The sequence below is a fragment of the Falco peregrinus genome, chromosome 12 (assembly GCF_023634155.1).
Source record: "Falco peregrinus isolate bFalPer1 chromosome 12, bFalPer1.pri, whole genome shotgun sequence".
Classification (NCBI taxonomy): Eukaryota; Metazoa; Chordata; class Aves; order Falconiformes; family Falconidae; genus Falco; species Falco peregrinus.
Genome location: NC_073732.1, coordinates 841559 through 854508, shown reverse-complemented (window position 1 = coordinate 854508; position 12950 = coordinate 841559). Strand labels below are relative to the sequence as shown.

The window sequence follows — 12950 nt, the reverse complement described above, 5'->3', positions numbered from 1 at the left end:
CCGCTGGCAGGGGACGGTGAGGTCGGGGGAGCGGGCCGCATGGAGCGCGAGGGACGAGACAGAGTACCAAACTAGATTTACTGTATACAATAGTAAAGGACAACAAATAAATGTACAAATCGGTGAATAAACAATGTGATCTACGGGATGTCCCACCCCAGCCCACATACAAGAAAAATAAAAAGAAAACAGGGACTTTTTCAGCAAGCAGGAGATGATCTAACGGCCAAACAGGTCGGGTACATATCAAGAGGCAGGTAACGACCCCACGGTGCAGCAGCAAACCCGCTGAGGGACAACTGGGTAACTTTTGTCAGAATTCATCTGGAACAGACTCCACGCTTTGTGCAGAGCTCAAACCTCTCACGCAAAACCATTGAAAATTCAGTAAATTTTGGGAGACAGCAGGGCAGATTATTATTTTTTTGAACACGTGACACACACACACACCTCTCTCTTTCCTTGCTCACCGGGTTCTTGACAGCTCTTCCACACATACAGCTTGGTGACATTAAAAGGCGCTTTTTTTCCTCATTTATCAAGTTATCTACCAAAAACAAGTATTACAAAGAAACCTGAGGCCACACGCTTCTAGTACCCACTAAGAAATAAAGAGACATACTAAAGGGGGCAGGAGGAAGGTGACAAGATTCTGCCCAGGACTCAGCAAATGGCTGAAGTTGCAGTGGCAGGTTTCTCTGCTTGTAAGCTTGTGCACCAAAAAGTACTGCTGCTCTATCACAAGCGTTAGATTTTGGACCAACTGCTCTGCCAACTGGTTCTGACAATAATTCATGACAAATCTCAGTTCTGCATTAAAAAAGTATATTTCGAATGACTTTATCATAATATGACAAAGCACATGTAAATCTGCAATATTTTAAACTCCAACTCTATACTAAGCATTGTATCTGCATGTACTAGCCTTGCGTCACAGGCTTAATGCTTCTGAAGTAACATTTGCAAGACATGCTAAAAACAAAATCAGCATCTCTTTTCCTTCTCCTAGGTATATCTTAACAGGAAACTTTTATGCTCACAATTGGCATGAAAATATACTGAATTATTTACATGATTGGAATTAAACAGAGGGGCAAGACCGACAAGAGCCAGGAATGAACACTCCATGCCCTAACACATGGACGAATATTTAGGCCACAGGTTTGAAGAAAGAAAAAAGAAGAAAAAAAGATTAAAAAAACCCACAAAACCAGCAGAGAGACGAGTATTACTTAATCTGAACTGAAATCAAATTGGCCCAATTTAAGATATAGATTAATCCCTGCAGATGCTGTTTTGACTTGCACACGCAGTACGTCAAAGACAACAAGCAATTTTGGTAAACGTCCTCTAAAGTTTAGAAGAATCCTGTGTGATTGGCATGTTCATTTCTTTACTATTTAATAGCAAATCCAAGGACAGATGAGAAAGTGAGGTGTGATGAGGATCTTTAAACTCCTTTTCTCAAAAGGACGGCATGTCTTAACACACTCCACCTGTCTGCTGTTGGAACACATCAATAGTGTCTTCATCTTCCATCTCCAGCTGTTAAGAGTAATACGGAAAATAAAAGACTTTAAATACACATGGTTGCAAATGCACTTAGCTCTCTACTCCTAACCAGTACCACTAATAGAGCAGTTAAGGCGCAATTTTAATTAATTCATGAAACACTTTCCATTGGTCACTCCAGAGCAGGTACTGCATCATTGCTCCGACCGAAGTATCACCAACACTGAAATGGGTCTCAGAGGCACGTTTGGCAGTGTCAGACCAAACTCCAGTTTAGTGTCTTCCACAACAAATCACCCAGTCAAGCGTCTCCTCTGTTCCTCGCCTTGGGCCTTGCCAGCCCCAGTGATCAATTCCCCACGTTCTCAGCACTGCCAGTGCTGACAACAGCAATTCCCCACGTTCTCAGCACTGCCAGTGCTGACAACAGCTACAGCTTCAGTGCTGGCTCTGAACAGGCTGACACAGAGGTAGGACACAGCCAAAACGGCCAGCACTCACCAGGGGTCCTTTCCACACCAGCACTCATGCCAGCGCATTCAGCACCAATGGTCCTACGTGTTCCCACCCCCCTCACACCAAACAGTGAAAATATTCCAGGGAGGAGGAGGGGAAATAATAATCCCACCCTAGACAAGTTATTTGGAACATGCTAAACTTCCAGCAACTATTTCAGAATCATTTTGATTTCAAACCCCCTTTGATCTGCATGCAGACATCAAAATATCCGTATAGCAGTTTGCAGTAAAAGTATTTTTCATACCTGTGCAGGTGTGTCTGTTTCATTAATTGGTTGTCCATCAAATCTGAATCTAATCTGCCTCATCGACAAGCCCTGGAAGTTTAAAGTAATTGATGTGAGAAACCACACTTTTGTTTCTGAACCCAAACAAAACATTTACGGATTGACTGTGAGAACAAATATTAACAAAAGTAAAACTCAAAAGATTTAACCAGGCAGGAAACTTAACACATATATCTTGCTATAAACTGAGGAAGCGGAGTGGTTTGAGCAACATCCCGTAACAGCATGCTGCTGTCACAGCAAGGACTCTATATGAAACCACAGGAGTAGGTTTGGCACCTGGTTCTGATCCTACTCTGCAAGGCACAAATACAAAAAGTTGATTTACAAAGGTAACTTAAGAAGAGATCAATCAATACACCATACCATAAAGCCTCAGAGGACATGTCAGGAAGGATCAGCAATTGTTTCTCATGCAGTCAGAGAAGTAATGGCAGGTTAAGTTGACTCAAGGGAAAACATTTTTTAAAAAATCTGGAAAAAAAACTACTTTTTTGTGTAAATAACTATCCATGCTGACTATCCATAGTTCAGACACATTTTCACTCATGCCAGGCATCTGGTCCTGGTCCTAGTTCTCCATCTTCTGATGAAAAAGGAACAATGAAGGAGACTGATGAAAAAAAAAAGAACTTACAAGTCTCAACACAAGTTTTTACCTGCAAGGTTTATTAGAAAAATGCTAGGGTCTAGCGTTACTAAATTAATGTTGCCCTTAAAAGCTAAGGTGAATTAATGACTGAATCCTGTTTTGACAGCCTTTAATAATCACACGAGGCAGTCTTTATTCCCTGCCCCTGGGATTGAGGTCATTGCTCTGCCCTCTAAAACCCTTCAAAATCCTCATGCGATTCACACCTCCAGTCATGCACCGAGCCACATGAACTCAAAAACACTCCCACCACCACTTAGAGACCCTTCGCATCAGTTCTCATTCCCAGGCTGAGAAGCATTAAGCAACATCAGGCATGGGACAGGGCAGAAGGTAAGCTTCAAGCAAAAAAAGAAAGGATTCTGCACATAACGGGCAAACTGAAATGCTGGCAAACAAAATCCGAGTTGGCTTCCAAAAGCCATTCCCATCCCCACTCTCTGCTCTGTGCCACCTAATGCAGTGAAGAGGCACAGGCGGCTATGGGTTCAGGAGCTGGGCTGTGGGGATAAAACCCTCTCCTGTTCAGCCCAGGGTGGCACGGAGGAACGGCCCCCTGCACAATACAGGAGGCCAAACTGCACAGCAGGCAACAGGAGACACATGAAAGGAGGAGAAAAAAAACCCACCACTGTGAAAATCGTGGCACAGGAGAATCAGGTTTTGTGCCGCTTTCCAAACCAAAGACAAGTGCCGACGAAGTTGGTAAAGTTTCTAGAGGCGAGGGAACTGAGCGGTACGACACTAAAAATTCAGCGTGAATTGGTTTCGGAGGCAGGATCAGGCCCCGAGAGCTGGCGGCAGCACGGCCGTGGCGCTGCGGGGGCGCCCGGCGAGAAGGGGCCGCGCTACCGCACCGAGGAGCCGGAGGGCAGGGCCGGGCCCGGGAGCGGAGCCGCGCCGTGCCTACCTGCCGCTCGCAGTACGCCTTCATCAGCTTGCTCAGCGGGGTGTGCCGCTTGATTTTGAACTGCACCACGGAGCCGTCCTGCCCCGCCACTTTCAGGTTGATGTGATCGTTCTCCGTTTTCACACCTTCCTGGAAGAAAAAAAGGAGGAAGCGGAGGGGTCAACGCCCGGCAGGGCCGGCCCTGGCCCGCGCCCCGCTCCCGGCCCCGCAGTCCGCCAGCCCCGAGCGGGCCGTGGGCCGCCGGTCGGTCCCCCCCGGTGGTGCTGCGGCCTCGGCGGGGCGGCCGCCTTGCCCGCCGCGGCCCGGCCCACGCCGCCATCTTGGCCGCCTTACGCCGCCGGGCGGGGCGGGGCGGGGCGGGGCCGGGCCCACCGGCAACCCGGCCCCAGGGCCCGGCGGAGAGGCCTCTACCCCCGCTCCCCGGGCCCGGCCCCCGCCGCGGTTGCCCCGGCCCCGTCGCGCCTCACCTTGGGTTTCTCCTCCGACATGGCGGCGGAGCCGGGAGGGGCGGGGGGGGAGGGGGGGGGGGAGGGGGAAGGGGAGAAGGGCAAGGCGCGCGCACAGGGAGCTGCCCGCGCCCTCGGCTCCCGCCTCGCCTCCCGCCGCCGGCCGCGAGAACGCGCACCTAGCCCCGCCTCCGCCCCGGCGCCCCGCGCGCCCATTGGCCACTCCGTTCACTCACGTGACAGGACCTCGGGGGGCGGGGGAAGACCGTGCGCGCGCGCCCCTCTCCGGGCGGCTTTAGAAAGTGCGTCACGGGGAACCGGAAGTGCAGCTGCAGGAGGAGCGCGGCCTGGGCCAGCCCGCTGCGCCGGGCCTTCCCCCCCCGCCCCCGCCGGGCCTTCCCCCCCCGCCCCCGCCGGGCCTTCCCCCCCGCTCCGGGCACCTCAGCCGTACAGCCTCTACTCACGCTGCCGCTAGGCCGCCAGTCGGGCCGGCCTGGGAGCCTCCAGCCACAGCCCGGCCTTGCAGGCCTGGTGCTCCAAGAATTGAGTGTTTTTCTCCTCTTTCTCAAAAGCTTCTGCTGCTGCATTGCCCCATACGATGATGTTATCAACGTATTGTAGATGTTCTGCAACTTTGCCCTGTTCCAGTGCCACCTGGATCAGCCCGTGGCAGATGGCAGGGCTGTGCTTCCACCCTGGGTACAGCTGACTGCAGGTGTATTGGATGCCCCTCCAAGTGAAAGCAAACTGTGGCCTACCCTCTGCCACCAAAGCGATTGAGAAAAACGCCTTTGCCATATCAGTGGTGGCGTACCACTTGGCTGCCTTTGATTCCAGTTCCTATGGAAGTTCTAGCATCACTGGTACAGCAGCACTCAACGGTGACATGACATCATTCAAGCCATGGTAGCACACAGTTAGTCTCCATTCTCCATCAAGCTCTAACACTGGCCATACGGGCTATTAACAGTATGAGTGGGTCCTACTGGTCACTAACTAGTCAGCAAATCAGCTTGTGGGTGGGAATCAGGGAGCTGCGGTTGGTGTGGCATTGATGCTGGCACCCCCTTGTAGCAGCAATGGACACCTGTTCTTCGACTGTCGCTAACCCCACAACAGAGGGGTCTTCTGCAAGGCCAGGCAGAGTAGACAGCACCTTAATTTCTTCAGTTTCTGAGGCAGCTACACCTAAAGCCCGCCCATGCCCTTTTGGATCCTTGAAATACCTGTTCCTAAGAGAGTTTATGCGAAGGACACACGAAGCCAATGAGCCAGTCACAATGCAATGTTTTTGCCACTCATTCCCAGTGAAGCTTATTTCAGCCTCCAAAGCAGTTAGCTGTTGGGATTCCCTTGTGACTCCAGAAATACTCATGGGTTCTGCCCCTTCCTAGCTTAACAACAGAAAAGAACCACTTGTGAACCAGGATCTACTAGAGCTTTATCTTCCTATGAATCTGATATGCCAGGCCATCGAATCCACACAGTTCAGTAAACCTGATTATCCTAGCCCCCAGGCTGGAGGCACCTGGGTCCCCAAATGCAGGTGGTAGGATTCCCCACTAGGATGGCAAGTGGTGTGAAGTGGCTGTAGAGCAGTTCTCCAAACTTACGTCTCCCAAAAATGGATTAGAATTCCTTTTCAGAGGATCCAGAGTAAAGTGCGCCCTATCACTCTAGCTGGAAAACTGTCCTCTGGAGACTGCAGCAGCAAACTTCTGAAAAAGCTGATGCGTGAGGGTTTTCCTGGGAGAGCTGCTGCTGGACACCCCCACCCTCCCTGGGCGTGCTCTCAGCTTTGAGTCTGGCCAGAAGACCCGCACTGACATGCGGTCAGCTGCCGCACGAGGGTATGGAGGCAAGATTTTCCTCTTCCCTTCCCTAAGGGCCTGCCACTGACTGCTGCTGGAGATGGCTTCTAGGCTGGACGGCTCACTGGCCTGGCGTGGCACTGTTATCGATTTGTTAATAAGTTAAGATTGATTGATTTTATTTGATTGATTAATTGATTTTATAAAATCATTTAATAAAATTAAAATATAGAAGGATAAGAAAAAAAATATTATAAGAAACTTATAGCTACACAGTAAAAGTTGTTATGAGATCTTCTGTACGTCCTGTACCAAGGCTAGAAGAAGGGGCTGGAACCATTGTTAAAACATAGGTAATAACTTTAGGGTTGAAAGGTTTCTTTGTATTTAACCAGTCTTCTGTATGCAGAGGTGTATTGAAATGTCAGAATATGAGATTAATGGGAACTGGGGAGAGTCGACTGGAACAGCTTGTAGATGCCTGCCAAGAAATCGTGAACTTTAGTAAAAGGTAATTCCGGCAGGGGGAGATCGCGACCACCGACTCATATACCACCTACCCAAATCGTACCCCAGACCCATTTCTAGACCTTTCTAAGCTTTACTGCGCAGAATCGGATATAGGAGGAGAGTATGTTAATGATTTACGGGAAATATCACGGTTATGCATGAATACTTAATGAATATGTATGAATAAGTTCTATATATGGTGTCTGATTTTGAGACCTGGCGTGCGTTGATCGTGAGAGGACTCGCTCACACACCCGGCCGTTAATAAAGAAGTGTCTGCTTATCTACATCACATTGGTGTCGATAAGTTCTTCATTCCGAGATTTCGGTAACAGTTTTGGCGACCCAGATGGGACCTCGCTGAAGGAGACCGGAGGAGTCGGGGACCTGATCGGTTCCAGCCGGCACCGAGGATTTCTCGGGGATACCCATCGATCCCCGATCCGTAAGGCTCTTCGCAACGTTCCCTGGATTTTTGGGTAAGACAATTCTTTTTTTAATTGTAGTAAGTAAGTGCACTAGAGGAAGTGCGTAGGAGTCCCACTATAATAAGTGTATGGTAAGGAGTGGGATGGAGTCCCACCAGTGGGTTGGAGTCCCACTGAGTAAGTCTGCCTGTCAGACGCGGTGAAAGAGCTGCGCAGGGTAGGACTAGGAGTCTGCCCGTAAGACATAAGCGAAAGCTATTGCAGGGTTGGACAAAAGTGTAGACAAGAGAAACTATATGCTATAGTGTTCTCTAAGGTAGTGCCTCTAACAAGAAGTTAGAAGAAGTTTTTGGGGTTTTTTGTTGTTTTGTGAGTTTGTGTATTAAGAAGAAAATTAAGAGGTATAATATTGTGTTATATGTTTGTTTAAAGTAACTGTGGGAAAGTGTGAGTGTGGCTGTAAGGGTGAGACGTGTAATTGAGAACGAAAGCGAGTGTGGAGTGTGGATCCGCGGATCAGAGTGACAGAGTTGAATAATCGTGTATTGTATTGTGAGTAATTACACCATGGCAACTAAGTTAACTCGGTTGTTTAAAAGTAAAAGCTTGGGTAATCTTGCTGTAAATAACAAAATCCCGAAAAATTCTTTGTTGGGATGTTTATTGGCACATTGGGGAAATTTACAGGATGATCTGCAAAAGAGCCAGATGATTGAGTATTGTAATAATTTGAGTATTGTAATAATTGGTGGCCTTTGTATATATTGGATGATCAGGAAAAGCGGCCCACGAATGGGACACTGAATTATAACACTATTTTGCAGTTAATGCTGTATTGTAAAAGAGAAGGGAAATGGAATAAAATGCCAGATGTGGATTTGTTTTTTTACTTAAGACAAAGAAAGGATTGGCAGGATGAATGTAAGCTAACTATTAGAGATAATTTGGTAATGGCTATAACTTCTGATAATAAGAAAGTGGAAAAAAATGTTGTTTAAATTGTGAGGTTGGGAGTGGATACAGGAGTGACATTTTTTTATTAAATACCTGTAAAGGAAAAACTGGAACAAAAACAGGCCATTCCTGCAACCCCTGGATTTGAAATTTGGAAATAAGATAATTACACATGAATTTTTGTATGTACCAGAATGTCCGATAGTTACCTAGACAAAATGGGTACCGGTACATCCTGGTAAGGGTTGATAGTTTTACAGGATGGCCAGAAGCCCTTCCCTGTCGCACCACACAAGCAAAAAGAGGTTGTGAAGTGGTTATTACAAGAAATAATTCCGAGATTTGGAGTTCCTATTGGAATTTCCTCTGACAGAGGTCCACACTTTGTTGCTGAAGTAGTCCAAAGTGTTAGCAAAGTATTGGGTATTAATCGGGATTTGCATGCGTCTTGGAGACCACAATTTAGTGGAAAAGTGGAGAGGATGAATCAAACTTTGAAACGACAAATAAGTAAAATCTGTCAAGAAACCAGTCTAAAGTGGCCTCAGGCACTTTCATTGGCATTATTATGAATCAGGGTACAGCCAAAGAGCGGAACCTCAGTCAGTCCTTATGAATTATTATAAGGAAAACCATATGAGTCTCTAGAACCAAATCTAAACATACATGTAAAAGGAAAACAAGATGTGTAGAACTATTTGCTTTTTCTAAGGAAAACTTTGGCTGTGATTTGGAGTGTAGTAATTTGGAATAGACCTTTACCCCTGGAAAATTCAGTGCATGATTTCCAACCAGGAGACTATGTCTATGTGAAGACTTGGACCTCCGAACCTTTGCAGGAGCACTGGAGAGGACCTTTCCAGATACTGTTAACCACTTTTACAGCTATCAAAATTGCAGAATCAGATGCTTGGATACATTATACTCGAGTGAAGAAAGCACCGTGAAGAAAGCATCTACTCCGTGGAAGACTGTTAATCGTGACCCAGAGACTTAAAAATTGACTTTGAAACATGTCTAATTTTTCATATCAGGTTATGATTGGTTTTTGGATTTTCTTTTGGTCGGTAGTGTTGGTGGGATCATGGGCTGACTTGGTGGACAGGAACAAAAGACAAATAGAAACAGAACAAGTGATTGACATTCCCAAACAAATGGCTGAGGAAAATTTGATGGTAGGATTGATTAAAGAATTTGCCAATTTACAAAACGTCACGCAGATCACTGTTTGCCAATACCAAGGGCAGTAGGTGAATCTATTCCATGGGGAATTTTAACTATGAATCTGACTAATTTGGAACATAAAAATGAAACCACCTATTGTGAACAAAGGCCAGTAACTCAATGGTATGAACAAGTAAAGGTTATTAGAAAACAGTGGAAGTCACCAGGTAAAGAAACAGATTGTAAAAAAAAAAAAAAAACCAAAAAAAACCCCCAAACTATTGAATTATGATTTTATAACAGGATCCCGACCTAGTGCCATAGCTTGAGTTCTTCTTCCTGGGGGTCCAAATCTCCAGTTGGGATGGTGTTCTTATGATGAACAATTTAAAATCAATGTGAGCAAAAGTGTCATGGAATGGAAGTGTAACGAAACTGGCCAAAGCACCCAATTAGTAGACCAGTGGGACTCTATATGGTCTATGTCCATATTTTCCCATTTTCAGTATATAGCAAGAACTTCATGGTGTTTTACCTGGGATGGAAAGGTTTTTTCAGTATTACCCTGGGTGGATGATAGGTCAACTACATCGGGAGAGAAGGAAAATAAAATAGTGCCATGGTGGAAATGTGAAAAAGTGTATGATTGTAGTAATGCAGACTTAGTAATCCAAAGAATTCCTCCGTTGGCTGCTGCTTTGAAATATGGTTGTTTTTGTCGAGGTCTTAAGAATACTCTCAATTTAACCAGCACTTTTACAGTCAGAAGAGGAACTTTGTTTAGTTGTAGAAAATCTACTATTCGAAGTCCAGGACATTTAGTTTGGGCATTAAGTGATGGAACCTGGACAACACACTTACCATTAGATGGTAAGGTGAAACAAATCACTTTAGGCATGCCAACATTGCGCCCAATTTGGAAGAAATCACCATTTAAAGGATCTCTAGAGAATTTAGAATTGAAACGAATAAAGAGATCTGGGATAAATGATGATATTTGGAATGAACCATCTACAGGAGTGAAAACTGGTTGGGCACTTGAATCACTTTTAAATCCTATAGCTTCATACAGAAACAGAGCATGGCTCTATCAGTTAACTGGTCAAGTGGAAAAATTAGCAAACGTTAACAAAAAGGGGTTTAAGGAATTGAATATACAATTACAGGCAACTTCCAGAATGACTTTACAAAATAGAATGGCACTAGATATGCTCCTACTTAAAGAACATGGAGTGTGGATATCTCAAGGATAAACTGGACCACTGTTGTATCCACATTCCAAATGTCACTCAGGATGTGGAACATGATCTAGACCTATTGGGAAAAATTGAAAAAGAAACTGAAACAATTCAAAAGGATATGTCAGAAGATTGGCTTGGGAAAATTTTTAACAAACTGGGATGGAATTTGAGCTCTTGGATACAATCCATAATCAAAACTTTGTTTCTGTTACTAGTTGTCTTTTTGATGAGCATGCTAGTATATGCATGTCTGAAGAAACAGTTTACCAATAGAATTGCAGTAAATCGTATGATTATGAGAGAAGTACCAACTATTTCACCAAGACATGATCCATTAGCAAAATATGTTGAAACAAAAGATAAATGAATAATGTGAAAGTATTGAAATAATGATTTTCAACACTTTCAAAGGGGGGAAATGTTATCGATTTGTTAATAAGTTAAGATTGATTGATTTTATTTGATTGATTAATTGATTTTATAAAATCATTTAATAAAATTAAAATATAGAAGGATAAGAAAAAAAATATTATAAGAAACTTATAGCTACACAGTAAAAGTTGTTATGAGATCTTCTGTACGTCCTGTACCAAGGCTAGAAGAAGGGGCTGGAACCATTGTTAAAACATAGGTAATAACTTTAGGGTTGAAAGGTTTCTTTGTATTTAACCAGTCTTCTGTATGCAGAGGTGTATTGAAATGTCAGAATATGAGATTAATGGGAACTGGGGAGAGTCGACTGGAACAGCTTGTAGATGCCTGCCAAGAAATCGTGAACTTTAGTAAAAGGTAATTCCGGCAGGGGGAGATCGCGACCACCGACTCATATACCACCTACCCAAATCGTACCCCAGACCCATTTCTAGACCTTTCTAAGCTTTACTGCGCAGAATCGGATATAGGAGGAGAGTATGTTAATGATTTACGGGAAATATCACGGTTATGCATGAATACTTAATGAATATGTATGAATAAGTTCTATATATGGTGTCTGATTTTGAGACCTGGCGTGCGTTGATCGTGAGAGGACTCGCTCACGCACCCGGCCGTTAATAAAGAAGTGTCTGCTTATCTACATCACATTGGTGTCGATAAGTTCTTCATTCCGAGATTTTGGTAACAGCACGGCAGCTCTTGCTTTACTGATCCCTTCTCTTCCCGTAGGCCACACAACACCTTTTGAAGACTGTTGCAGGGCAGATGAGCAAGGACGCTATGCAATATTTCCAAGAGCTCCTGAAGGCGACGTGTGATTAGACGCAACATGGGGCGTCAGCTGGGACTCAAAGCTCTTTCACTTGCAGTACCTCAGAGGAAATCCTCACCCTCCTTCCAGATGCCACTTCCAGACAGGGGGAAGATTCTCTTGCTTTGGGAGACATAATCACGAGGACTGTGCTGGGGTGAGGTTCCTCTTCAATCACAGCAAGGCTGCAGCAGCAGAAGTCACCCGTCACGGCAGTGTGGAGGCTCTTGGTAGTGCCACAGCGCGGGCGGGTGCTCTCCTCGGGAACCTGTGTCCCCCCAAACCCTCCTGGGGGGAAAGGCTGCAAGGGGAGGTTAAAACTGCCACAGCCCCCACACGGCAGGGCCACAGGCTGTACCCTGCAGCACAGCTGGTGGGGCCGCCCCACTGCGGGGAAGGGCCACGGGTTTCCCTGAAGAAGAGACTCCCAAAATATGAGGCACATCCCAGCTGGGGCTGCTTCTCCCGCAGGCAGCTACCCTTGGGCAGGCGGCTGTGCCAGGGCTGCCTCCCCCAGCCCGGAGAGCCTCCCGGCGGGACCACAACCCTCCGCAGCACGGGGGTGTGGGGGCCAGGAGAGGAGAGGAGGGTCTCCCTGAAACCTCCCTCTCAGCTGCTTTTGTCGCCCTGGCCTTCAGGAGAGCAGGCACTGGCCCCTTCGGAGATCTGCTGGCAAGAGTCCCAGGGCACTCCCCCTTCCCCTTCCCGGGATGCATCCCATCTCTGCAGGGATGAGCAAAGTGTCAGAGAAGAAGCCAGTAGTGGCCCCTCTCCCCCAGTGTCCACATTTGTCCCCCTCTGCCACTCCTTGAGCTTTTTTTTCTGGGAAGCTCCATCTTCTTTGCACCCTCCCTTCAGACAGTGACCTATATGGAGACGGTGCCCCGAGCCTTCTCTTCTGCAGGCTGAAGAGTCCCATGTCTCCCTGCCTGTCCTCACCAGAGATGCTCCATTCCCTTCCCTACCTTGGTGCCCTTCACTGGGCTCTCTCCAGTCGGTATCTGTCCCTTGCCCTGGGGAAGCCCAGCACTGGACACAGGGCTCTGGGGGTGGCTTCACCAGGGCTGAGCAGAGGAGAAGAACCTCCTCCCTATGCCTGCAGGCACCGCTCCTCATGCAGCCCAGCACGCCAGTGGCCATGATGATGGAAGGTCACCTCTCGCATGTCCATCCTCTCCTGCAGGCAGGAGGCCTGTGTGACAGCTCAGTCTTTACTGAGGGATTTTGTGTCCCTCAGGGTGTTGGCTCTTCATCCCACCTTTCCTGCCCTG

General features: G+C 46.7%; 1 protein-coding gene across 1 annotated transcript; it reads right to left on the bottom strand.

The window, feature by feature from the left end:
• Window positions 1-59: 59 nt before the first annotated feature.
• On the bottom strand, window positions 60-4508 carry LOC129785369 (small ubiquitin-related modifier 3). The gene is made up of 4 exons (XM_055816917.1): window positions 4347-4508; window positions 3880-4008; window positions 2276-2347; window positions 60-1545 (listed from the first exon to the last, which is right to left on the bottom strand). Exons 1-4 carry the CDS (start codon window positions 4365-4367, stop codon window positions 1483-1485), a joined length of 285 nt encoding a protein of 94 aa, XP_055672892.1. The 5' UTR covers window positions 4368-4508; the 3' UTR covers window positions 60-1482.
• Between the last annotated feature and the right edge of the window lie 8442 nt (window positions 4509-12950).